The sequence below is a fragment of the Miniopterus natalensis genome, chromosome 11, assembly GCF_054644295.1.
Source record: "Miniopterus natalensis isolate mMinNat1 chromosome 11, mMinNat1.hap1, whole genome shotgun sequence".
NCBI lineage: Eukaryota > Metazoa > Chordata > Mammalia > Chiroptera > Miniopteridae > Miniopterus > Miniopterus natalensis.
In genome coordinates, this window is record NC_142091.1 from 75,025,291 (window position 1) to 75,052,888 (window position 27,598).

Sequence of the window (27,598 nt, forward strand, 5' to 3'; positions counted from 1 at the left end):
TACGGTTCACGTGGTGATCCGGACAGAGAGGGGTCAGCGAACAGAATTATCAGCAGGGACCGGGATTCCAGGGACCTGGAGTGAGAGGAAAAGAGAACGCAGGAGGGAGCAGATCAGCTGAGAGAGGCCGAGGAAGAGCCCCCAGGGCCGAGGTCCAGGCCAGCTGGCCTAGGGGCCGCTGAGGTGCTGCACCAGTGGAACTTGCTAGAAACCTGCCCACTGCAGGGCTGGGGAGACCTCCACAACTCCTTGAGCTTTACCTCCCACCTCCTTGGGGAAAGTAGCAGTGACAGGCAGCAGAGGGAGGGGGTTTGGGCACAATCCCAAAGCTCCCCTGGAGGGGGAAGTGGAGAGAAACCGGCTCCAGTCAGGTTCATGGGCAGATGCCCAAACGACCCCACGGGCCTCAGGTGCTGGGTGGCTGCCGGAGGCCCTTTCCACTGGGCTTCCCTGCCTGGTTTCTGCTCCAATCTCTGAAACCCTGCCCCTCAGTGTTGTGCACTCCCAACTTTGGGGTCAAATCCTGAGGACTCCCCAGGGTGGCTCTTTGGGCGGAGGAGGCCCCTCCCCAGAAGCAGCAGCAGGGGCCCACGCCTGCTTCTTGGAGGGCAGGGGAGGGGCCTGTGCACTTCTTGTAGTGACTCATCAAGTGTTGGACAGCCTTGGGAACCGGTTCTTCTTATCCCCATTTTAGAGATGAGGAAACCGAGGCCCAGGCAGGTGAAGTCCCCCACTAGACAAGGGGGCCTGGGAGGTGTGGGTCCACTGAGCCCAGTCGGCCCGGTGTGGACCTGCACCCCCTGCTCGGGGAGGAAACCAGAGCGGGGGTGGGGTGGGGTGGCAGGAACACACAGATGTGTCAGGCCTCGTGACTCTTGCTTGGCTCTCCACAGATCCTGAACCCACCGCCATCCCCTGCCACGGACCCCTCCTTGTACAACATGGACATGTTCTACTCTTCAAACATTCCCGCCCCCACCAGACCCTACAGGTACGAAGTCCCTGCATAGCCCTGGCACAAGTGGCTGGCTGGGCCTCCAGACAAGCCTGTGGCAGGGAGGGTCCTGTCTCATTTCCTAGGAGAGAAAACCTGGGGAGGGGTCCAGGGCACTTATGGACACATGGTGGACCCCAGCCCTGCCTCTCCTCACCCTCCCAGGGCTGCCCCCACACCAGAGGACCAAGCCTGCATGTTGAGGCCAGGTACCCACATTCTAATGAATGGGATCCCACGTTCTGAGTGGCTCTTAAGCCGGGACAGGCAGATGGAGCCTTGAAGGATGTTCCCATTCCCACCTTGGCATGGCAGGGCTCCAGCCCCGGGGTCTGACTGTTTGAATCTGGCTCTGGGACCCAGGTGGCGACACCGGGGCTCACATCTGATTCCACGTGTGTGCTGGTGTGGCACCTGCCTTGTAGCTCTTGATAACGTGGTCCTTCCCTCTTACTTGCCCCTTTGAGCCTGAGAAACCTGCAAGCCTACTCAGCCCCTCACATCATCCAAGTTGTGTACATTGGGTCACAGATCCCACCTCCCTCAGTGGGAAGGAGACACTTGAGAATATTCAGAAGCGGGATCTGGTGTGCTGGTCTGTGTCCAGGGCCCGGTCACAGCCTGGGGTGGGGGTGGGGGCTGAACCTCCTGACCTGCAACCTCCTGGTCTCACCCCCCAGGTGCACTGGGCCCCCACCCCCAAGTGAGCTCTGTGATGGGGCGGGTGGGGGGCGGGCCCAGGCCACATCTGCCCCCTAGGTAGAGATCAGGGCCCTGGCCCATCCCTGGACCGCCCAGGTGGAGGCAGAAGCTCTGAGTGGTGGGGCCTCCTTTTGCCCCCTGAGGGGCCTGGTACAGTGGAGACTCTGAGAGGCATCACCTGCCATCTAGTGGCCATTTTGGGAACTCTGGGTCCAGCCTCGAACCAGGGGCGCTCTGCAGCTTCAGGAGAGGCACACTTCTTCAAGGACCTGTTCAAGGACCTGCAGTGGCTCCCCAGTGCCCCCATGTCAGGGTCTGTCCCCAGAAGCCTCATACAGTGTCCCCAGAGCTGACACATCCACACCAGCCCAGCCAGGCCCCTCTGTATCTGGAACCCTCCATGCTTTGTTGGTTCTGCCCTGATTTGGGTGACACCTCCGATACCTCTTCCCTTCCCACTGTCTGTCAGGGTCACTTCTTGCTCTTGGGGTCCTCTGAGGTGAATCCTCCTGCTGCACTTTCCTCAGCACCAGGCACCCCTCGCTGGCCCTTGGCTGCTGGCTCCTCCTTCCTGTCCCCTGTGAGCCCCCTGTGGCCTGGAGCCGGGGCTTATAAACGCACCGCAATCCTAGCCCCAGACTCAGGCCACGTGGCAGCCCAGTGCAGGATTTCAGCACACAGGAGGTGTCTGGGAGGCAACGTCCTCATGGGGGACAGCTGGGTGATACCTCCGGGGTCAGGTTTCTTTAACTCAAGATGGGACGGTTGCAGGCCGGAGTGACAGTAATGATACAAGGGGAAAAGTTGTTGAGCACTTTCTCCTGTGGGGCACTGTTTCTAGCACTTTCCGTGCAGAATCTCATTTAACCCCCACAAACCACTTTTGAAACACGTGCTTCTTCATCTTCCCCATTTCATCAGTGAGAAACTGAAGCTCAGAGAGGTTAAGTAAGTTGCCCAAGGTCAACCAGGTAGGCTCTGGAGGCCTGGTTCTCCGTAAAGGCGACCTTGGCCTGGGGCTGCTGTGCTTGCCAGAGCCTGGGCGAGGCTCGCCTATTAGAGGTGGGGATGTTGAGGTGCAGAGGCCACGTGACTAGGAGACCCTTGTGCCCATCTGGTAGATGTGCATGGGACCTCCTCAGTCAGGTTCCCCTCCCCTTTCTGTCCCCTCCAGGCCCTACATCATCCGCGGCATAGCGCCCCCGACAACGCCTTGCAGCACTGACGTGTGTGACAGTGACTACAGCGCCAGCCGCTGGAAGGCCAGCAAGTACTACCTGGATTTGAACTCAGACTCAGACCCCTACCCGCCCCCGCCCACACCCCACAGCCAGTACCTGTCAGCGGAGGACAGCTGCCCCCCTTCACCTGCCACCGAGAGGAGCTATTTCCACCTCTTCCCGCCCCCGCCGTCCCCCTGCACAGACTCGTCCTGACCTCGGCCGGGCCACCCTGGCCTCTCTGCGCCCCTGTAAATAGTTTTAAATATGAACAAAGAAAAAATATATTTTATGATTTAAAAAATAAATATAGTTGGGATTTTTAAAAACATGAGAAATGTGAACAGTGATGGGTGGGCAGGGGTGGGGAAACTTTGTACAGTGGAGAAAATATTTATAAACTTAATTTTTTTTTAAATGTCACTGCCATTCTTTCGTGCCATGTGTGCGTTGGAGCTGAGTGTCCCGTGGAGTGAACTCCGACCTCTGGCCCTGGACAGTCTCTGGGCGCAGGCATCTCTCCCTCAGGGAAGGGCAGAGGCCCGCAGGAGGGCCAGCGTCAGGGGTGCCTGACTCATGTGGTCATGAAGGGGCCCACGCCGGATTTTGTCTCTGCTGTTGCCATCTGAAATTATAATTTGTGAGAGAGAGGCCCTGTGTTGTAATTTTGCACTAAGTTTTGCAGATTAAATAGCTGGGCTTTGGGCTGTTCCTGGCCAGTCTCTGCCACCATCTGACCTGTGTGTGCCAGTCTAGGCTGCTGTGCCCATCAATACAGTTCTGGCGGCTAGGGGCCCCTTTGGGCTCTGCCATCTGTGTAGGCACAGTGGGTGGAGCTGCCAGGGGAGGGAGCCCCCCAGCCTGCCCTGGCTCCTGCTGCCCGGTCCTCACACAGGCAGGCAGTGAACGCTGCCTGAGGCCTGCCATGTGCCCACCTGGATGGTATGGGAGGGGACTGCTAGGGATAAGGCTTGGTTCCTGCCCCTGGGGGTCCCTAATCTGTGGAAGGAGACAGAGACATCAGCAAGCAATGGTGCATACTGGGATGGCCACATTCAGAGGGGAGGGAACCAGGAAGGACTTGACCCTAACTGGAATGTCTGAGGTGGGTCACAGAAGACCCCTCATGCATAGTGCTGGGAGCACACTCCATTGGAGAGTGAAAGCAGAGATCTGGAAGGCAGCCTCCCAACAGGACCCTGAACGTTGGCCCCCCAGGGCGTAGAGCATAGAGGTGACAGCTGAGTGAGGTAAGTCAACCAGCTGCTGGATGGCCTCCAGCATGGGGGGCCCAGAACACACTGGATCCAGTAGCCCTCGCACTGAGGAGGTGGGAAGATGGTAGCCCTTAGGACTCCAAGACTGCTTGGCCAGGGGACATAGCTGGGGACCTCAAGGCACAAGCCTGCTGGGCCTGGTTCCCGGGATGGGCCTTCGGGAGTCACCTCCCTGGTCCTGGAGTGCTGATGCTCCTGCCGCTGGGACCAAAGCAGATGCTGGGGATGGCGTCAGTACAAAGCAACAGTGAGCATGGGAAGCCGGTGCTGAGCGCCAACCCAGGGTGACGTGGGCCGGGGGGGGGGGGGGGGGCGCGGCACTATGCTCACGCCCCTGTGCACACGGGAGGGTGAGATCTGCATCTGGAAAGCCAGCTGGCCCCACCTGTTAAGAAAGGTGCCGTCACCTGCCCCTTGGACTGCTGGGAGGCTTCCAGGAGATAATGCCTATGGAGACGCCTCACCCAGTCTGCCTGGCAAGTAGCAGGGCCTTGGTAAATGGGCGTAGGGACCTGTTAAAGCTCAGGGGTGACACACCTGCTCAAGGTCACACTGCTAAGGAATGGCAGAGCTAGATGGTGCACCCAGAGTCTCAGCTCTAGGTGGGGATCCCTGCCCCACAGCGCTGCCTGGGGGTGGGGGGGCTCCCAAGCACCCAGGATTCTGGTTCTTCCAGGTTGGGCAACGTGCACAGAGGTGCTAATTAAAGCACCAATCTCAACCTGGGCAGCCAAGCAGGGAGTGAATGGCTGCATTGTGGGGGTCCTCTAGGAGACCCTCCCTTCACTCATACATTGAGTGTCCCCTGGAGCACACCTGCTCCATTCCCCTGTCCAGCCAGCCATTCAGTCTGCTAGGGTTTGCCAGGGACCAAGCGAGGGGTGGGGAAGGAGTGGCCTGGGGTGCTGACCCCTGGTGGCCTGTGTGGGCAGCCCTCCCCTTCTCTCTCCCCAGCAACCCAATGAGCCCCCTAATAGCGCCATTGCATGGCTAGGGGTGCCATCTGGTGGCCAGAGGTTACTCCACTGGACACTTTCCTGCCAGGTGATCAGCTAGGAGTGGGGGAGAACCAACTGGCCGCCTATGTGGCAAGGAAGTCTGTCAGCCTTCAGTAAGTGCCCACTGTGTGCAGAGCCCTGCACTGAAGTCACTTGCTGGGGGACCCAGATCAGTCAGGTGTTCTCCCTTGAAGGTGCTCCGAATCCAGTGATGGAGGCAGACAGTTTCCAAAGCCATGGGGAAGGCTTCCTGGAGGAGGTGATGTTTCAGCTGCGTCTTAAATGAGGGGGTGAAATTAACCCAGCTTATTTCATTTAAATTTCACAACAGACCAGCTAGGTAGATGGTATCCTCAGTTTGTAATTGAGGAAACCAAGGCTTGCGGAAAAAGAAGTGAATAATTTTTCTCTTTCATTTGTTCAATCATTCCTTTATCCAATATACATTACTGACTACTGAGTGCTACTCAACGTGGCCAAGAGGGCTTCTACCTTCCCTCCAGCACCTCTGCAGTGACACCATGACTCCTGTCATCCCTCACCGAGCCCTGCGTGGCCTCCCTTGTGTAATGATAGGACCTCCCTGACCCTATCAGAGGACAGCCATGTGCTCAGCTCAGCTCGCCTACAACCCTGCTCTAGGATGGGTGTGGGAGCTCCTCCCTGCCCGAGTCCAGCAGCCCCCTGGGGCCCATGGCTGCCCGGGGAACTGAACCATATCCATGTGGCCAGATCTTGGGCAGGTCCACTGCCAGGCAGGACAGTGGGGGACCAGGATGTGGGTGGTGTGGAAGGTTCTGTCCCAGACAGACCTGTGTGGTTGGGAAGTTGGGTGAGGCCCTGGACCCCACTCGACCCCTGCAGGGCACCTTAGTGAGAGCCACTCAGCCGGCTCCTCAGAGCACTGGGACGCCCTGCTGGTACTGCCCTTGCTGCTTCCTGGAGTCTTCACCCAGGTTCCCACCCGTTTGTCTCTCCACCCAAATGCCCACTTCTACTTTCCCCATAAGCTCAATGGTGGCCCTAACGATTAGCAAGCCCAGCGGTTCCCCTTCCTACCAACACCTTAGCTACCAACAGTCCTCTGGTGGGACAGGAAATACCTCCTCCCCAACCCAGACTGACTCTTAACGCCGGGGACAAAGAGAAAAGGAACAGGAGAGTTAAATTTCGATGTTAAAATGGGTCTCTCCTTCACATCCCTCTACAGCTCCCGATCTGGCCCCTTCTCTCCAGTCTTAACAGGTGTTGGTCTTGACCTGACCCAGCACCAGCCCAGGCCCCTCCAGAGCATGGCCTTCCCCAGGGTGGCCCCACTCTAGCCCTTGGATCAGGACTGAACCCTGGTAACACAGCAAAAGGAAAGCCAATGTGGGGTGTCTCTGTCCTCAGGAGAAGCTTATTCAATTTAAAAACTTCTTCTTTATCCTGAGCTAATGTTTCTTGAGTGTATGTGTGTGTACAGATGTCCTTCCTTTTATGAAATCATGGCAATAATAAATGATATTTTAAAAAATCATTACTTGATAGAATTAAATTTGGTAGTTCTGTGTCTGTTTCCAAAATTAAGGAGTAATAGCTGGGTGATGGGCACATGGGCGTTCATTGTATGTTTCTCTCTACTGCTGAGTATGTGTGAAATTAGTCATATTAATTTTAAAAAGTAGATGGGTTGACAATTTAAACATTAAAAATTAAATCACAAAAAGATTAGAGAGAAAAAGGGGGAGGTGGTGATCTGTGAAATATAGAAATTCTACAATGGTGAGACCAATGCAAAGCTTCAAAGTCACTCTCCTCCTTAAAGCCCCATGGCCCTTAGGTGATTGGCTGAGCTCAGATGCCTCCTCCTCCAGGAAGTTCTCCTGATTTCAACCCTTTGGCTTATGTTAGGTCAGCGATTTTCAACTGGTGTGCTGCAAGAATTTAAAAAAAAATAAAAATATTTATTGATTTCAGAGAGAGGAAAGTAGAGGGAGAGAGAAACAGAAACATCAATGATGAGTCATTGATTGGCCAACGGCCTTGCACGCCCCCAACTGGGGATGGAGCCCGCAACCCTGGCATGTGTCCTGACCGGGAATCGAACCCCGGTCGCCTGGATCCTAGGTCTAGGCTCAACCTCTGAGCCACCGCAGGCTGGCCTGCAAGAGTTTTTAAAACATTAGTCAGGGACACTGACCTGTTTTCCCTTAGCTTGTCAAATAAAAAAATGACAGCCAACACAATAGCCGTCCCATGTGAATGAATCAAAATTTTACTTTTTTTTTTTGTCTATCAGATTGGCAAAAAATATATTTTTTGGTGTGCTCCAGAATTTTAGTAATTATGTGTGCCATGAGATAAAAAAAGGTTGACAGTTGCTGGGTTAGGAGTTACAAGAATTGAAGGCTTTTGGGGTCCACTTAGGTTAGGCGAAGTACTGCATTATTTAATTTAATTTAATTATCGTGCACATGGCCCTGTGACCCACCTTAGCGTCTGGGATGCAGGAGCCTGACGCAGGTCCTGCAAGTCCTCGGATGATGGATGCGGCAAGAAATCGGTGGGTAGCTGGGCCCTCCCCGGGTGCCCAGGAGGGCAGGCCCAGCCCTGGCTGCCCCCTTGGGCCCTCTCCGGCCCCAAGCCCTGCCCTGGTGTCCCCTTTAGCCTCCCCCATGCTCCTAGGTCCGGCCGCGGGCTACTCCGGCTCCACGCCGTCCTTTCCACAGCATGCCCAGGCCTGCGCGCGCCCCTCTGCCCAAAGCTCTTCCCGGCCCCCCCTCTCTGAGCATAAACCCCAAGTTCCCCCTCCTGTCCCCGAGGTCCCGCGCCTCCCATCCCGCCCGCCACCCTCTCTCCCAGCCAGGCTCCTCTCCCGCCGCGCCCGGGGCCCCGCCGCGGGCCTGGTCTCTGCCCGCCGCCTGCGCTCGGAGCCGCGGCTCGGTGCTCCGTCCCGGCGTCGGAACGCCCGCCGCTCGGGAAGGGCCCGCGCCACTCCGCGGCCTGCGCCACTCACCGCCCCGGAGTCACCGGGGGTGCCCGCGGCCCCGCGCTCGTGGGCGCCGCTGCTGGCGCGTGGGCTCCGGCCGGGCTCCGCGCGGCGCTGACCTCGCCGCCCGCCTTCTCAGCCCCGCCGACACCTGTCGCCCTCTGGCGCCTTCAGGACCAAGGCGGTTATGACTAAGTGCGCAAGGTGGGCTCCAGGGGCGCTGGTCCTCGGCGGCCCGGCTTTCGGGGGACGGTTGCGGGGAAATCCTCCTGCGAGATAAAAGGGGGGCCTGCGCGGCGCGCTTCCCCTCTCCGCACGGCTGGGGGCCCGGCCCCTGTCTCTCTTTGAGGGAACGACGTGCGGGCGAGCCCCCCGCCTCCATAAAATGCCGCCGTGGAGAATGCGGGCATCGATCCCGCTACCTCTCACATGCTAAGCGAGCGCTCTACCATTTGAGCTAATTCCCCAGCTGCCACGACTTCCGCCGCGGGCGCGCATTGTGGCGCACGTCACCGCCGGCTTCCTCCGGGCCCGGCCCGCCTCGCTTCCCCATTGGTTCCCTTGCAGCTCCCAGCTCCACAGCCATGATTGGTTTGGCTCAATTGAGTTTTAAAAAGCATTGGCTATCGGATTGGTGGCCCCATACGTCCGTCAAGGGGAGGCCCGGCTGTTGCTACGGCGTAAGGGGGACCCAGCCAGGTTTCCCCTGGTTCCTGATTTGTTTCTCCAGACTCCGGGGGTCCTAGAGGTTCCGGATCCGTCAAGTCCATGGGAAAAGAATGCGCCTCTCGCTCTTGACTGACGGGGCCTGAAAGCCAATCGAAGTGAGTGCAACGGAGGCCGCCGGGCGCCCCAATAGACTGCAGGGGGCGGGAGGGGAAGGCCAATGAGCGTGGAGCTGGGGGCGGGGTCAGAACCGCTATTGGTCTGGAGGCGGCCGGAGGCAGGGCGGGGGGAAGTCAAGGCCTGCTTGATACGTCCGCCATTTTGGGCGCTTCGCTGATGGTGTCGGTGAGCGCGTTTCCCGCCTGAGCGCAACTAGCGGCGGGTCGCGGGCACCTCCAGGTAATGAAGGGGGAGGAGAACGACGGAGCGCGCGGCGGCGCGGGGTGCTCGGGGTGCGCGGCGCCCGGACGCGGCGAGGTCCCCCCGCTCGGCCTCGGCGGCGCGGGGAGGGAGCGTCCCGGCCCCCTCCCCTCCCCCCCGGAATTCGCCGCTCGGCGGCCCGGGAGGCGCGGCGCTCGGGCTCCCCGGGCCGTCCCCGCCCGCGCCTGTCAGCCGCCCCCTCTCCCGCCGCGGTCCGCGGGGTGCGACGGGGACCTGGCGGCGAACTTTGCGCCGGTGTTGAGGTCCGCGGCCTTGCGCGGCGGCGGGCGGGCGGACCGGGCGCGCCCCTCAGCGGGCCGGGCCCCGCTCCGCTCCGGCCTGTCCGCCCCGAGCGCGGGCCCCGGGGAACAACTCCCCGAGCGCGGGCCCCCGGAGCGTGTCAAGTTGAGCGGCAGCAGCTGGCCGCGGACTCGCGAAGACCATTGTTGGACCCCGTTCCCCGGAAAACAAGTTCTGTGGGTTCCTGTTCATTCGCCGCAGACTCTTCGCAAAACGCAAACACCAGCTCGGGGTATCGACTAGCTCTCCGAGCGTTTTTTAACTCCGGCGTTGTGACTGGAACGTAGACCGGGTCACGATCGCCTCCCTGGCGAATATGAGCGAGGGGGGTGGTCCTGGCCGCTGCGAGCGCCTCCCTCTTAAAGCAGCCCGGTCGCTGCTAACTTGGAGGGGTCTCCCCCTAGGCTCGCTTGCTCCGGTCACCCCTCAGACTTGCGGTTGTAGGTGCTGGGGATGAGTCCTGGGTTGTAGCTCTGAGTCCTGACGGTTCAAACCTCCGAGCTTCCCGGTACTTCCCCGTTTTCCCCGTGGGTCCCTTCTGAGAGCTTTGTTTATATTTTGCTTTCCTGGGAGGGGCACTTGGTAGTGTTTCCTTTCATCCTCACAGCGCTGGATAACCTGGACCATCAGTCCCACTTCGCGAATGTGAATTTCACTCCGAATTTGTCCCCAAGGTCATGTTGCAGGTGGGCAGCAGGTCCGGGGAAGGGGCTCCCGGTTTCCAGCCACCAGGATGGGGTGTCTCCGAAGCGGTGGTGGAGATTGAGCCTTCATCACTGGGGGGTTCGGCTGCCTGGGTGCGAATCCTGGTGTCACCACTGGGTAGCTTTGTGACCTTGGGCAAGTTACTCAGCCTCTCTGCTTCCTCTAATGTGGGGATAATAATGCAAGCCTGTTGGGAGTAAATGAGTTCATACATGTAAAGCAGCTAGAAAAGGTGCCCAGCATGTAGAATCAGCTCAGTCATTAGTGGCTATTATTAATTTAAGCTTGACTTTTAAATGTTTAGGTGTTATTAGGAAGTCAAATGAGTGTTTACGCCCTGCCTCTTGGTGAGTGTCTTTAGAAGCCTTTGTGTATTTAAGAGTCAGCTGGACTGAGAAAATGAAGTGGACATTTCTTAAATTTTTAATTCATTTGAGTTAAACAAACATTTCCCGGAGTAATTAGTAGTGGTAGTGCCTTAGAGTGTTTTGTTTAGGTGGTGAAATACAGAGAAGCCCATCAGGAGCTGAAGTCGGATTTTGTTCCTCCGACTTTTGGATGCTACATCCTAAGTGTGATTGGCACCCAGGTCGTTTAACCCCAGGGTTTCTCAGTGTGGTGTGCTTCAGTGAAGATAGTGTGGGAAATAACTGTTGTCCCGGATGGATGCTCTGAAAGCTGTTTTGCACTTAAGTGTGTCTGATCGGGGAGTCTAGAATGTCTAATAAAATTCCATCCACTCAGTCACACCAATACTCACAGTCTTAATTCCTGCTCCGTGCTCTTTTCCTTGGTACTCGAAACCATGCTCGCTCACCCTTCCCTTGGCATTACTTGCTTGGGACCTGGCTCGAACTGGGAAAGTGTTCCTTTGATAGACTCAGTCTTAAGTAGAGATGAGCATCTTGCTGGTGTAACTTACCCAAGAACAGGAGGAAGATTGTTTGCAGCTAGAAAACTAGCTTTTGTGTAGAGTCTAGCAAAACAAACAAACAAACAAAAAACTTACTAGTTTCAGTTAACTACTTGAGAATTTGAGAGTCAGACCATAGCTGGACATAAAATGCATAGCAATAAAATTTAGATTCAGCAGGGTGAAGTTTGCTTAACTTCTTCAAGATAAGTTTTTGTGTGGATTTAGTACAAAGATAAAGTGCTTTTTGCAGATAGAACAGCAGCTCTTAAAACAGTATTTGTGATATTTAGTTGTTTCTGTGATAAACTTGTATCTTGCAGTTTTATTGTTTGGATATTTGAGAGGTAGGCTAAGTATATATATTGGTCTAAAATGTTAAAGTGTTTGTATACTCTTAAGAAGAGTAAATGATAGTGACAGTGAAGCTCTTCTGACCATCTGCTCAACTAAAATTCAGCATTGAGTTTATTTCACAAAAAGCACAAGAAGGTTTGGTGTGGCCCTCATAAGTCAAGATTTCAGTCCCAGTATGGGCTGCGTAGTGCTAGCTGCTTTTCTTAGATGTGATGGACTGAAGAAATAGACCCGGCCTCTTGGCTTGAAGCAGCTTTCTTTTTTTTCTTTTTTCCTTTCTTAAAAGAACCTTATATGATTGGGGTTTTTAAAATTTATTCTAGATCAGTGCTTCTCAACCAGGGGATAATTTTGCCTCCAGAGAAACATTTGCGAATGTCTGGAGATATTTTTACTGTGGGAAGTGGGCAGTGTGCTACTGGCTTCTAGAGGGTAGAGATCAGGGATGCTGCTGAACATACTGTAATGCACAGGACAGCATCTCCCCCCACCCCCAAACACACACAGTCATCCAGCCCCAAATATCAATAGTGCTGAGGTTGAGAAACCCTGCTCTAGATAGATGCTAGACTGGCCTTTAAAATCATTTAGGATATTTTTTAAGACCATGGGTGATGGATCCCATCTCTGGAAATTTGTGGTGGGATTGATAGTATGTTTTTAAAAAGCTCCCCAAGTAATACTGCAGTGTAGCTAGGTTTTGGAACCACTGAGCTACACCAAAAATTTTAGGAACTATTTGTGGGTCAAGGAATGCATTAGGTGATTTGTGAGCTGTCTGTTGTACCTAGATTCTACCTTGGAGATTACTTAGTAGTGGAAGAGATGGTGTACATACATTATTTTTAGGTGCCTGAAGACTGAACTTTAAGTTAAAAAAATTTTTTTTATTGTTGACAGTATTACAGATGTCTCCCATTTTTTCCCTTTTTGTCCCCCTCCACCCAACTCTTTAAAAGAAATTTTTAATGAATTTCATAAGATAATTTAGCAGTGTTTTTCTCCATGAAAATAATTATATTGTGCCCTGGCTGGGTGGCTCAGTTGGTTGTAGCATTGTCTCCTACACCAAAAGGTGGTGGGTTTGGTTTCTGGTCAGGGCACATACCTGGGTTGCTGGTTCGATTCCTGGTAGAGGGGGCACATAGAGGAGGCGACTGATGTGTGTTTCTCACTTAGATGTTTCTCTTTCTCTCTCTCTAAAATCAATAAAAACATCCTCAGGTGAGCATTAAAAAAAAAATTACTGCATTGTGCTGAGTCTTACCAGCACTCTCAGGCATTTAGGCTTGTTTGTTCCTATGCTAAATAACCTTAAACTACTGTGATTTTTGAGTTTTGTATCTTTTACCCTCATCCTTTTCGTCATCTGTCAGTTCTGTTTTTAGATGCCAGCTTCATCATTATCTTTTTTTATTCCCAGAGAGTTGGCCCTGGATTAGTTTGCCGATTCTTCCCTTTGAGGGCAAGAGAGAGGCATACTCCCTGCTTAACCTTTCACACAGTGACCCTTGCCTGCTGGTAACGGGGGCTCCTCGGTGCCCTGGACTCTGACCCAAATGGGTGCTTTTGCTTCTGGGGCAGATGAGGTACAGTAGTAGAGAGAAGGGCAGAGATCCTTTTCTCACACACACTTAACATTAAATTATCTAGTTTATTGAGTGGAAGAATGTTAGTATAAAAACTATATACAGGTTTTCAGCAACTTAATGTTAATACCTGGACATTAAAAAAGAAGATCATGCAGGCACTTTCTCATCCTACATCCTGAAGTTGGACATATGGCCATAGTTGAGAATGACAAGCAACTCCTCCCCTCATCTACTTCTGATCTTAATTTATTTGATCAGCAAATATATTGAGTCCTTACTCTGCCAGAAACTGTATTAGGGATTCACTCTTGAACAGGTGCTTAAGGACGTGCAGTCTAGAGGGAGGGAGAGCAATTACAAGAGAGAGTTTTGGCTGGGAGACCAGATAACAAAGCTTGTTAAAATTGTATGTGGTGTAAGTAGGCTCTTAGTAAGAGGCCCTCAAGTGCTCAGAGGAAAGAGCTTGTATTTGCTGGTTAGGTGGTTGAGATTGCCAGAAGTCTTTTGCCAAAATAAATGAGTTACACCTCTGTTTCTCCTATGTATTAAATGGTTATGTTGACTCGCATCCTGGGCTTGGTGTGCCTTAAAAAGCAGTGCCATTCCTCCCATGCTGGTGAAGCTGCTTTGTAATGACAAATATGATTGATCTATAATGTCTTTTGCACCCTAGATGTTGGTTGTCAGTCAGACTTGAAACAATGACCAGTTTCATACTGATCAGGGCTTAGTGTAGGTTCATGCTAAACATCTTGAGTATCCTTGAAATCGACGGTGCCTCCAGTGGGAATGGGTTTTTTTTTCTGCTGCCGTCTGGGTCTAGGTTGACTGGAGATTTGCTTTTGCAGCCTCTTGACTTTGGCTTAGCTTTAGTTGCCACGGAAACCCCGTTTATTCCTCTCTCCCTCCCTCTTTATTTTTCTTTCCTGGGAGAAGGGAAGATATTAGTTACTATAGTCCCATCAATACCCAATTTATTTCAGGTTTTGGGTGATGATGAACTGACATCCGGATACCACGTAAATTGGCTAGATGGTAAAGAAGCAAGTAAAAGGGATCTTGGCAGTACTTGGAAGGCTTCTTACCTTAACTGGGACGTTTTCATGTCACAGACTTGGCAAAGATCTGGGTTTACTCTGAGTAGAGGTGGCTTACTACTTGTCACATACAGCTGGCTAGTGTTGACCTGTTTTATAAGTAAGTATTAACGAAGACGACACTGTCGGCTGTGAATTTATATGAATAAGTTTGATAGGTTATGAACACCTTTTTACTGATATAAGGAGGCTCTGATTTTGTACTTAATGACTCTGGAGAAAACTAGGGTATTCGTTCCAAAATTTCTTGTAGCAGGAATATATATCAACTTGGAATGGTTTGTGCGCCCCAGAGGTTAACTGCCATGAAGTCTGGTGGCCTAAAGGAAAGATGAGTGTAAGATTGTTTTTTTGGAACATTAGAGAGCAGAACTAAAAAGGCTGCAGAAAAAAATAAAATTGATAGATGCAGAAGTAACTATATGATTGAATGTTGAGTCAGACTTGGAGAAAGCTGTGCAGATTGCTAGTTGGAGCCTTGAATTCTCTGTACCTGGATGCATATCTGAACAACAGTGCTGGCATTAGAGAGACACTTTGACAAGAAGAGAAGGCAGATTCGTTTACTTAAATACGGGTACTTATGTCTTAGGCACTGAGACTTATGTTCTAATGCTGGGTATATTAGCAGTGAGGAAAGCTGAAAAAAGTCTGTCCTCATGGAACTTACATTTTAGTGGGGAAAGACACTTCACAACCCTGGCTGGTGTGGCTTGGTTGGAGTGTCCTGTACACCAAAAGGTGGCTGGTCTGTTTGTCCCTTCCTCTCTCTGGAAAAAAAAAATTCACAGAAGAGTCAGATACAGCAGTCATATGTGACCAGCAGGAGAAAAGTAAAGCAGGGAAGTGGGTGAGTGGGAGGGGGCTGTTTGCAGATTGAAATATGGTGATCAAGATGGGCCTCTGTGAGAAAGGGGCCCTTGTTAACATGAGATGAGGGAGAGAGCCTTGTGGCTCTTAGTGTGGGTGGGATGGGAGGAGAGCCCAGTGTACCTGAGGTGCTCAGAAGGGTGGGAGGGAGGGATAGTAGAGAGAGGCCAGCTTGGCCATAGGGAGAGCCCCAGGGAGAGTAGCTGGAGATAAAGTCAGAGGAGGTAAAGGTGGGGGTGGGAACCTGTTACATGCTAGGATTTTGTCTTTTTCCCTGAATGAGATGGGAAATTGTAGTGTTTTTGAGCAGATGTGATGTGAGATATGATTTATGTTTTTAAAAGGTCCCTCTAAAGCTGTTAAGAATAGCTGTCACTGTACTGCTGCAAGATTATAGCAGGTGGGACTGAGGGTGAACATGGGTGACAATGAGAAGCAAGCTGTTGGATTCTGGGTGCATCCTGAAGGCAGTGACTGTGATTTGCTGAGAGTGAAGGGTGATGATACTAGGGAGTTTTGCTTTCTGTGGGAGGTGCCATTTTAAAGAAAAAGACCGAGGGAGGCACAGGTTGTGGAAGTAAGCTCAGGAGTTGGGTTTGGGACATGTTACATTTGAAGCTTTTAGAGCCACCTGGAGACATGTAGGATTAAAACATTTGGGGTTGTCTGGCCGGGTGTGGCTCAGCGGTTGAGCATCGACCTGGGATCCAGGTGATCGGGGTTCGATTCCCGGTTAGGGCACATGCCCGGGTTGTGGGCTCGATCAGTGACTCTCTAGTCATTGATGTTTCTGTCTCTCTCTCCCTCTCCTTTCCTCTCTCTGAAATCAATAAAGATATATTTTTAAAAAATAAATAAAAGTAAAACATTTGGAGTTGAGGGGAGAGGTTGGGGCTGAAGATAGAAATGTGACATGTAAAAGTCCTGAGACTGAGTGAAAGCACTGAGGAGTGAGGGCTGTCAGCAGGGAAAGCAGGGAGCCCAGTTGAGTGCTGCATCTGTGAAGCCAAGGAGAATGTTGTCATGGAGGAGGGAGTGAGACCTGTGTCCAAGGCTACTGCCGTAAGGTCAGGTCGAATGAGGGCCAAGGCTTGTCCGGTGCTTTTGGCAGCATAGAACATTGATGACCTTGACAAGAGCAACTTCCACAGGGTGATGCAGGAAAAGCCTGGAAGGGAGGGTTCATGAAGAACTGAGAGAAGAGGGCATCAAGTGGAGAAAGCTCTTTCGCAGGTGCCGCGATACTGCAGGGAGATTTGGGTCCCTGACAAGGTTTTGTTGAGATGGGAGAAATTACAGCAATTCTGTCATGTTGGTGGGAAATGAATCTGCACAGAGTGAACAACTTGAAGTGGGAGAGAGGATACTTGTGGAGCCTTGCTTTTGGAAGGTCACAGGGTAAGCTGAGTGGAGAGTCCTTAGGCTCCTCCTTGGTGAGAGGAGGGAGAGCTGAGTAGGGGAGTTAGGATAGTGGGAGCAGGTGGACATTTTCTCCTGTCTTTCCCAGTGAAGTAGGAAGGCATTATCAACAGTCAGTGAAAATGAGGGTGAGTAGGGGCTAGTGGGTTGTGGGGAGAGAGAAGGGATGGAATATTCTGTGTTTGAGGAGGATAAGAGTGTGAGTGGATTGGCAACATGGAATGGCCTAGCTGAGGGGAGCGACTTGAGGGGAAGAGCAGTTGTGTTGGAATTTTGGCCCTTGCCCTGTTCCCCAGCAAAAGTGTCAACACCAGCACAGGTCAAGGGAATGAGTCTACTGGTGGGGCATGGAGTTGACGCTGGGAAGGGACGAAGTGAGGGCACATGGGTAGTGAGGTTTGTCAGCAGTGATGCATGTAGCTGTAATTCATTCCTTTTCACCTGTGTCCTGTTTTAGACTGAATACATCTCATTTTATTCTTTGTCCTGTCATTGGAGGGTAGGATTGTTTCCAGTAAAGAAACTGATGTGAACAAGTGCAAAAACATTTCTCTAGGGTACAGATCTTGCAGGGTAGAGGGGCCTGTACATTTTTAGCTTTAGTAGCTGATACAAAATGTTTTCCAAATGCTTGTCCTACCAGCAGTGTTCTACATCCTTGCTAACCCTTGGTGTTGTCAGACTTTATTTGCTAATTTGTTGGGTGTGAACTTATATGTTGTTGTTTTTTTAAAAATAACAGTTTTATTGAGATACAACTTGCATATCATAGAGTTCACCCATTTAAAGTGTACTAAAAATTTAGTGGGTTTTAGTATAGTCACAGAATTGTGTAATGATCACCACAATCTAATTTAGAACATTCTCATCACCCCAAAAAGAAACCTTGTACCCATTAGTAATCTTTCTTCATTTCTTCATAAGCCATAGGCAACCACTAATAAACTTTTTCTTTCTGTAGATTTGCCTATTCTGGACATTTCAAATAAATGGAATCATACTACGTATATAAATAGAATCATATAATATGTATGTGGTCTTTTGTGTCTGGCTCTTTTAACTTAGAATGTTTTCAAGGTTTATTCATGTTATAGCATATGTCAGTATCAGTACTTAATTACTTTTTATTACTGAATAGTATTCCATTGTATGGATAATACCGTGTTACTTATCCATTCATCAGTTGATGGATGTCTGAGTTGTTTCCAGTTCTTGACTATTATTAATAATACTGCTATGAGCATTTGTGTCCAAGTCTTTGGGTGGACATGTCTTTATTTCTCTTGGTGTATCCTTAGGAGTGGAATTGTTGGGTAATGTGGTAACTGTGTTTAGATTTTGAAGAACTACCAAACTGTTTTACAAAGTGGCTACATGGAATTATATTCTTACCAATACTATATCAGGGTTCCAATTTCTCCATGTCCTTGCCAACATTTACTATTTTCCATTAAAAAAAAAATGTAGCCATTTTAGGAGTGTGAAGCTTGGTATCATTGTGGTTTTGATTTGCGTTTCCCTAATGATAATGCTGTTGAGCATCTTCTGATGTGATTATTGGCCATTTGTATATCTTTAGAGGAAAGTATTTAAAACTTTGCTCATTTTTGTTAATTAATTTTTGCATGTTTTTAGTGTTCTTTGATTACTAATGAAGTGGAGTATCTTTGGGCTTTTTGGATTCCCACTTTTGTGAAGTGTCTGTCTTTTTTGAGTTATTTGATTTTCCTTATTTGTAGGAATTACATACTCTGATTAATAATCTTTTATTAATTGTCTGTGTGACAGACACCTTTTTCCGGTTTGTAAATTGCCTTTTTACTGTGTTTACAGGATCTTTAAAAAGTGGTTATTGAAAGCATGCAATAAAAGGGCAAAAAAGAATCTCAGTGTTCAAATTGTTCCTTCTAGCCTTTATGCTACACAGGTAAAAGAGGAAATAGATTTTTGGCTTATAGGTAATTGTCTTTTAAAAGTTTTATAGTTTGTCTCTATAAGTCTTACACATCTTTTGTTAGATTTATTCTTTGGGTACATTATAGGGTTTTTTGCTGTTGTAAATAATTTTTTTAAGTTAGATTTTCTATTTGCTGGTAAATGGAAATGCAGGTGACTTTATATGCAGCTCTTCTATGCAATAACTTCTCTAACTTAATAATTTACCTGTGGACTCTTTTGGGGTTTTTATGTAGATGATCATCTCACCTTTGAATAATGACAGTTCATTTCTTTCCAGTCCTTTTACTTTTTATATTTTATTGCACTGCTTCAGGACAACCATTACAATGGAGACTATAAATGGTACTGGAAGGTATCATTGTATTCTGGTTTTAAAGGAAATGCTTTTATCTTTCACCTTTAAATGTGTGGGTATTTTTTTTTAACAGGTTGAGGAAGATTTCTTTCATCTTAGTTTATAGACAATTTTAGAAAAATCACAAGTGGGTATTGAACTTAAGATGAATACATTATCTGCGTATATTGAGATGATAATACTATTTTTTCTTCCTTTAATCTGGTAATGTGAAATATTGCTCTGAAAGGTAATACTGAAATTAACCTTCCATTTCTGGGATAAATCCAGCTTAATCATGACATACTGTTTTAAAAAAACACACAAAACTTTTGGGGTATGTTTTGTTCTGACTTGTTAATAACTTAGGATTTATGGATGTGTTCATTGAAGAGATTAGTCTGTAATTTTCCCTTTTTGTATCGACCTTGACTACTTTGATCATCAAGCTTATTCTAGTCCAATAAAATAAGTTGTAGTATTTCCTCCTTTTTAGTCTCTGAAAGAGTTCTTATGTGAAGTGGAAATACTTGTTTCTTCAGTGTTTGGTAAAACTTGCCTGTGAAACCATCGGGGCCTGGTGCTTTTTGCCTGAGCTTTCAAAATTACTGATTTGGTTCCTTTAATAGTCACAGGATTATCATAATCTTTTTTTTTTCTTGAGTTACACTTGGTAATTACATTTTTCTAAAATTTGTTTGTTTGCATTTTCAGATACACTGGCAGAAAAATCTAATTTCTTATCTTTTAAATCTCTGCCTTATTTATAATTAATCACTAATATTTAACTTTTAAACAGGATGCTTAGGTCATTAATTTTTAGCTTTTTCATATACTTACATATACATAAATATACATATGTACCTAAATAAAGTAGTAATGTCTCTTTAGTGCCACTTGAGCTACATCCTAGAAGTTTTGCTCTATAGAACTTCTGTCTTTCAGTTCTGAGTATATTCAGATTTTCATTTGATTTCTTTGACTTAGAATTTTAGAAAGTATATTGAAAAATCTTGGTGTATAAAATATCTTTTTAAAAATCTTCGTTATTGATTGCTAACATGCATTGTGTTAATGAAATGTGGTCCAATGTGATTGTGAGTCTTTGAGATTTGTTGAGGCTGTTTTAACATTGTCTAGTTTATGGCAAATTTTTACCAGTATTCCATTTGTGTTTAAAAAGAATGTGTTTACAGTTTTAAGGTGAAGTTCTTTTATATCTATTAGGTAAAATTCATTACTTGAATTTACATTCAAACTAGTTGTCATAACTAGTTTAGTCTGCTTGTTCTATCAATTATAGAGAGAGGGGTGTTGTTAAAATCCCTTGTTATGGGAGATTTGTCAAATTTCTGTAGTTCTTGTTTTTGCTTTGTGCCTGTAAATGGAGAATTGTTAAATTTGCAGTGACTTGCACAATTTGTGAATCTTTGTTTCTAGGAATGTTTTCTCCATTAAAATGTATTTTGTCAGATATTGGGATAGCTGTGCCAAGTGACTTTTGGCTAATGTTGGCCTGATAATATTTTTCTGCCCCTTCACTATCAAGTTTTTATGGCCTTAATGTTTTTTAGGTATATCTTTTGAAAGCAGCACACAGCTAGATTGCATTTTTATAATTAGAGTTTAAACTGATGAGTTAGTCCATTTATGTTGTGATAAAAAGTTTATTTCTATGATCTTATTTTGAGTTTTCTAATTTGGCTTTTTTCTGTTCTTTTTCTTTCTTTGCCTTTGTATTGTGGAATTTTTTCCCTTCATTTCTGTTCCCCCCACTTATTCAAACCCATTAATATATTGATTACTTTTCTTGGTAGTCTTAGATATTTCACATTTAACTTAAAGTCTAAAGTTAATCGATACCTTTGCCCTTATAAGAATCTTAGAATGCTTTAAGTCTAATATTTTTTATGCTGTTACTGCCTAATTTTCATTTTGTTGCTTTTAAAATGCCACAGATTAGGCGTTTAATATAATATATGTCATTCTTGAAAGGCCTTTTGCCTAACACCCACATGTAGGTGGATAATTATTTCCCGTTAGCACTTTGGCAGCATTTCCTGCCTTTTCCATTGTTGCTGTTGAGATTACTTAGAAGGTAGCTGTCGCTCTTTCCTTATCCAGAAGTTCGAGGTTTCTGTACCTAAAGCACTTGTTATGTTGGCCAGTCCAGCAGATATGTTTTTTCTTTTTTCCTTTTAGGTTGCTGGTATTATCTTTTATTTTGGGTTACTCTTTTCGTGTCTGGCTAACTCTGAATAACCAAATACCAGACATGTGTTTTTGGATAAGTATTAAACTTTAAAAAGTACAAGTAATAGAGGATGGTCATTTTTTTTTACACTGTGCTAGGATAGAGTGGCCCACCTCAGTAGCTTCTTAGGCTAGTACATTTCTATCGTCACAGTTACTGTAGCAAACCTGGAGGATGTTCATTTTAAGAGCTGGCAAATGTGAATTTCTTTTTTAATATGGAGTGTTCCTCTGTCAATAAGAATTTCTTAGAGGTTTTCTGCTCCTTCACATTAGTTAGCTAATTTTTATATCCAGAAATGGGAAAGATTTCAAGGATAATTACCGTTTAAAACTGGGATCATTTGGTTGCCCGAAAACGTTTATGTGAACCTTACATGTGACTATAGCCAAGAGCAGAGCAGTGAAAACAAACCTGGAAGGGGTGTGGGTCAAGATAGATGATGAGCCGGGAAGGACAGCAGAGTGGGGTCAGCATTTGTAACATGTGGCCTGTCCCAGGGGAGAGGAAGAACTGGCCATACTTACTTTTTTATAGTAAAAAAGTCTTTTTTCACTTTGACTAATAAGTGAAAAAGAGGCAATCAGAGACAGAGGAGGCATCAAGAGACATGACGGCATGCAGACTTCTAGGCGAGGGTTGCACCTCACTTTGTGACACTGGTTAGCAGACCCTGAGAATTGAGGACCTGCTTCTGCCATAGTCTCCCTGTAGAAGGGTAAGTGGTTTGGTGCCAGCAGTGCTGATCCCAGGAGCAAAGACTTAATCCCATCCCAGTAATTTTCACTCAGGCCAAAGAGTTTGAAATGCATAGGCAATGTCACTGTTGTTTTCATCAAACTTCAAAAAGTAAATTTCAGTCATCTTCTAGGGAATTGAAGAAAGAACGAAAAAGAATTGTAGGGAGCGTGAATTGTTTAGCAGAATTGTGAGGACTGAAAATAAACATTACTGGGCATGTTTGTGTTAATCCCCAGAAAAAAGTAGGGAGAGTCCATCTTGCCATTTACCATATTCTCAGTCCTAGTTTTCTACTTTTTGGCATCAGTTACCACTGTATTATTGCCTTGTGATTAGTGTAAAGCTTCAGTGGCCTACTCATGCTCACCTATTGCCTTACACTTGGGTAGGTGTCAATTTTCTCTATTATTTTGTTTGCCCAGTGTCTGTTATGACAGTGTCGATTGTGCTTGATTCATTCCATGCATTATTCTTAATTTTTTTTCCCCTCAAGATGAGCTTGGGGTGTTCATCTTTCACGTGAGGAAGCAGCCTCTGGGAGGGAGGGACGCAGTCTAGCCAGAACGTGTGGAGGAAGGGACATTAAGTTGCTGAGAATCGGATTGGACCCTTGGTTTGACCACTGACTAGCTGTCTGACTTTGGGCAAATTATTTCACCTTTCTGAGCCCCAGTTTCTTCGTATGTAAAAAGGAAATATTATTAAAGTTCTCTCTTTTCCAGAGAAAATAACTTTGGGTAATTTGTATTTGTGGGTTTTTTGGGTCAAGTGTTTTAATGTAGAAGTCAAACTTTCATAGAACAAGTGGTTATGGCCAAGCTGACTTTATTAATGATTAATATGTTTTATGAACTCTTTTACTGGCTTTGGTTTTGAAATCTTGACTAGAAGTAGGATATTGTGAATTTTTCTTTTTTATTTTATTGCCATTTCTCTGTTTGGAATACAATGTCCTAGTTTTTTGTTTTGTTTTTTTAAATTACTCAATGTGTGATTATATTTGCTTTGCAAAAAAGTAAAATTATAGATAGGACTAAAATCTCTTGTTATCACCTTCTCCCAGTCCTTTTCCACTTTCTGCTGTTAATAGTTTTGTGTGTACTTTCTTGACTTTTTTCCTATGAATTTGCATACTTACATATGTTCTTATGGAAACTATATAGTGCTGGGAACATACATTTTAAAAGAAATCATTTCAGCACTCTTTGCTGAGTCCCATGCAGTGTCTAGAGGTCTGCCTGGCACATTCTTAATTGCTACATAGTGAAAGTGTACTTAATAGCCATTTCCCATATCAGTGGGCTTTCGTTTGGTATAATGAGCACTTTGTTCTTAGCAGCTTTTAAAAGTACAGTGTTCGCAGAAATAGGTAAAATGCTAAATTACAAGCTGGATTCTTTTGCTTTTTGTCTTTGCATGTAAAGCACAAGTGTTAAGCAGTGGGAAAAAACCCTTTTTAAGAAAGCTTTTCCTGTTTATCTCCTTTTCAAATGATGTATGACATGTGACATTGCTTTTAAGTTTTACTATAAATGAACAATTAGCAAATCTTTTATTGTAAAATACATATAACGTAATATTTATATTTTAACCATTTAAAAAATAAACTTAATTTTATAGAGCAGTTTTAGGTTCATAACAAAGGTGAACCCAAAATACAGAAAGTTCCCAAATACCCCTGCCCCCACCGCCACCCCCACCCCCCTCACTATCAACAGTGTCGGAGTGGTACATTGGTTACAAAGGATGAACTTACACTGACATACTATCACCCAGAGTCCACAGTTTACATGAGGGTTCGCTTGTGGTGGTGTATATCCTGTGGGTTTTGACAATCTATAATGAGATGTATCCAACATTGTAGTATCCTACAGAATACTTTCACTGCCTTGAAAATTACCCTCTGTACTCTGCCTGTTCATTCCTGCCTCCCACTTAACACCTGGCAACCATTTATCTTTTCTTTAAAAAATACATTTTCATTGGTTTTTTGAGAGAGAGAGAAACATCGATGAGAGAGAAACATTGATTGGCTGCCTTCTGGAAATTGAGCCCACAACCCAGGCATGTTCCCTGACCTGGAACCGAACTGGTGACCTCTTCGTTCATAGGTTGACCTCAACCACTGAGCAACATTGGCTGGGCCTATTTACCTTTTTGTAGTTTCTCTATAATTTTGCCTTTTCTGGAATGTTATATAGTTGAAATCACACAGTATGTACCATTTTCAGACTGGCTTCTTTCACTTAGGAATATACATTTAGGGTTCCTCCATGACTTCTCAAGCCCATTCTTTTTAGTGCTGAATAATAGCCTGTTATATGGATATACCACAGTTTATTTATCCACTCATCTACTGAAGGACATTCTGGTTGTTTCCAAGTTTTGACAATTATGGGTAATGCTGCTTTAAACATCTGTTTAGATTTTTGTGTAGATAAGTTTTCACCTCCTTTGGATAAATACCAAGGAATATGATTGCTAGATTATACGTAGAATCTTACAGTAAGAGTATGTTTAGTTTTGTAAGATCCTGCCAAACCGTCTTTCAAAGAGGCTTTATCATTTTTCATTCCCACCAGCAATGCATGGGAGTTCTGGTTGCTCCAGCCTCATCAACATTGGGTGTGGTCAGTCTTCCATATTTTGGCCATTCTAACAGGTGTATAGTGGTAGCTCGTTTTATATGCATGTTCCTGATGACATATGTTGTGGAGCATCTTTTCATATGATCACATCATTTTTAATGACTGTATTTCATTGGATGGGTAAAAGAACTTGGTGTAGATAAACTCATTGTTATTTGTCATTGGATATTTAAATACCATGTAGTTGTGGATGACCTGGATTATTTGTCCTGTGGTTGTCTCAACAGTGTCCTGTGTCCTCTATATTTACACATTTCTCTTTTTTTCTGTTTTAAATTCTTCGGATATTGTTGCATTAAAAGACATTTTACTTAGGATAAACTCATAGAAATAGAACAATTGGTCAAAGGGTGTGTAGATTTTAATACCTTTCTATGTCTACAGCCAGAAAAACCATGCCAGTTTATACTTCTACTAGCAGTTCCAGCCAGTTTTCCTCCTTTTTTAAAAAAAGCAAATGGATTAAGTGATAGTTTCTCTTTTTTTGATCCTCACCTGAGGATGTGCTTAGAAAGGGGGAGAGGGAGGGAGGGAGGAAGGGTGGAGGGGTGGGGGGGGGAAGAAAGAGAAACATTGATTGGTTGCCTTCCGTATGTGCCCCAACCTGGGATGGAACCTGCAACCCAGGTATGTTCCCTGACCAAGAATCGACCGTCAACCTTTCGGTGCACAGGATGACACTCAACCATTGAGCTACTCTGGCTGGGCCGGCCAGTTTTATATTAAGAAATTTAAAAAAATTTATTAGGGGAGAATTTCACATGCACAAACATAAACAGAATAGTATAATGAACCCTCAGTTACCCAGTTCCAGCAACCATATACCCAAGGCCAGTCCTGCCCACTTATCCCCCCATTCCGCACTTCTCTCCTGTATTGTTAGTTTTTAAGACTATTGAATTATAATACAAATACAGAGAAGTCTACATATCACAAGTGCATTTTCACCAGCTGAAACCCATTTGGGGAATTGACAGTGCAGGTGTCCTCTTTGCCCACCACCAGCCATTCCCTCCCCAAGGGCAACTGGTAACCTGGCATCTAACTGCACTGATTAGTTTTGCCCAGTTTCGTTCCTTAAATATGTAGAATCTTAGAGTATGTTCTCTTGTGTCTGAGCTCTTTCTCTTGGCATTGTGTGTGGGATTGCCCACGTTATTGCACGTCGTTGTTGATTATTTGTTCTTGTTGCTATATACAATTTCATTGAAGTTATTTATTCCGTTGACAGACAGTTGGATAAATGCCAATTTTGGGCTATTACAAATCATGCTGCTCTGAGCATTCAAAGTTTGTGTCTTTTGGTGAACATATGAATGCATTTCTGTGGGTTAGGAACTTGGGAGTGGCTTGGTTGGGTGGTTCTGGCTTGGATGTGATCAGTCTTCTGAAGGCTTGACTGCAGTTGGAGTACACTTCTGGAAGTGGCTCAATCACATGCCTGGCTCAATCACATGCCTGGCAAGTTAGTCCTGGCTGTTGGTGGGAGGCCAAAGTTTCTTTCACCTGTGCCCTTGTAAGGGATTCCTAAGTGTTCTATCCTCAGGACATGGTGACTGACTTTCCCTAGAGAAAATGATCTGAGAGAAAGAGCACCAAGTGTAAGTTGTTACTTTTATGACCTAGCCTCAGAAGTCAAATGACATTTAATTTTGCCATGTGCTGTTTGTTAGAAGTCACTCAAATCATCCCATCTTACATTCAAAAAGAAGGGAGTTGGGTACCATTATTTTGGAAGGATGAGTGTCAAAGAATTTGGACATATTTTCAAACACAACATTTGGTAGGATGCATTTTATTCTGGATGAGCCAGGAGATACTAAGTATGGTAAGTATCTTCGCCTGCTCTGTTGGTTGTCGTCGTGTCTTTTGAAGAAGAGAAGTTACTATTGATGTAATTCATTTACCAATTTTTTCCTTTATGGTCAGCCCATTTCATATTACTTGGAAGAAAATCCCAAAATAATGATTTTGTTTTTTCTGTGAATACTATGTCAGTATATCTTTCAAAGATAAACACTTTGTTTTTGTTTTAACCATAACATAACCACAAAACTATCACAATTAAAAAAGAAAGCCCACACAGTTGTTGCTTAATATTATTCAATACTTAGAGCTGAAATTTTCAGTTGTCTCAAATATCATAATTTTTTGTACAGTTCAGTAATTTCGGCAAGTCAGGATCCAGATAAGGCCCACCAATTAAAAAAAAATCTGTAGATTTCCCTGTTCATCATTCTTTTACACCACCCCCAACCCCTGCCATCTCTTTTTGGAAGACTTGGATTTTTTGTTTTGTGGCGTCCCCACAGTGTTCTGTGTTCTGTGTTCTGTACCCAGGTAGCTGTAAGTTTCTCTTTGGGGCAAGGGGGTGAGCTGTGTTGCATTCTCACTGGTGTTGCTGCTTTGGTTGTGATCTGTCTCTGGAGGTTGAATGTGGACCCAAATTGAAATTTTTGAAGGGCTTCCAAACTAAATCACATTGAAATTCAATTTCTGTAGAGTTGTTCTATACTTAAAATGTAATGGTGTCTGTTTTGGAATCAACTTTCTTCCCCATTGCTTTCTGTGTGTTTGTGAGGCCATCCGAGCACGCATTTTCTGTCTTCTGTTGAATGACAGCACACTGACTGGAAGCCTTGTCATCTGGAGTGCACCACACCCTTTCTGGTAGTTTAAAATGTTGCAGAGCATAACATAAGGAGGTCGGGCTCTTGTTACTTAGTCCAGTGATTTTCATCCAGTGTGCCACAGGAATTTTTAAAACATACAGTACCTGACTATTTAGTCAGGGGCGCTGACCTCTTTTCCCTTACATTGTCAAACTAAAAAGTGACAAGAGCCAACACTATAATAGCTGTCTGGTGTGAATGAATCAAAATTATACCTTTTTTTCCTATCAGCTCGGCAAAAGATGTATTTTTTGGTGCGCCGCAGAATTTTAGTGATTAGCTTGTGTGCCATGAGATGAAAGAGGTTGAAAGTCGCTGACTTAGACACTCTGTACTTATTGTCTACTTGATTTTTCTTCTTATGCTGTCCACTAGCTTTCCTCCTTTTGCAGCTGAGTTTTTGAGTTGTGGTGACCAGTGTTTTAAGGGTTGATGACTCAGAGTCTTAAGGTCTTTTTAGGCTACTTTAAATTTCCAGTCTTCCCCAGT

General features: G+C 46.4%; 2 protein-coding genes and 1 pseudogene across 8 annotated transcripts in view; 2 read left to right on the top strand and 1 right to left on the bottom strand.

Annotated features, from left to right (window-relative positions):
• Positions 1-3,334, top strand: part of LRP5 (LDL receptor related protein 5) — a 75,328-nt gene extending 71,994 nt beyond the window's left edge. Inside the window, exons 22-23 of the mRNA XM_087822049.1 lie at positions 894-991; positions 2,871-3,334. Of these exons, the coding sequence (XP_087678175.1) occupies positions 894-991; positions 2,871-3,132 (360 nt within the window). The 3' untranslated portion in view covers positions 3,133-3,334. The remainder of the gene's footprint in view (positions 1-893; positions 992-2,870) is intronic.
• Positions 3,335-9,135: 5,801 nt separating this feature from the next.
• PPP6R3 (protein phosphatase 6 regulatory subunit 3) overlaps positions 9,136-27,598 on the top strand; it is a 99,937-nt gene continuing 81,474 nt past the window's right edge. For 6 of the 7 annotated variants that reach the window (XM_087822050.1, XM_087822053.1, XM_087822054.1 and 3 more), the window contains exon 1: positions 9,136-9,227. The gene's annotated coding sequence lies outside the window, so the exon portion shown is untranslated. The remainder of the gene's footprint in view (positions 9,228-27,598) is intronic. The other variant, XM_087822051.1, reaches the window with a different exon arrangement.
• Positions 21,136-21,245, bottom strand: LOC148092118 (small nucleolar RNA SNORA66; annotated as a pseudogene).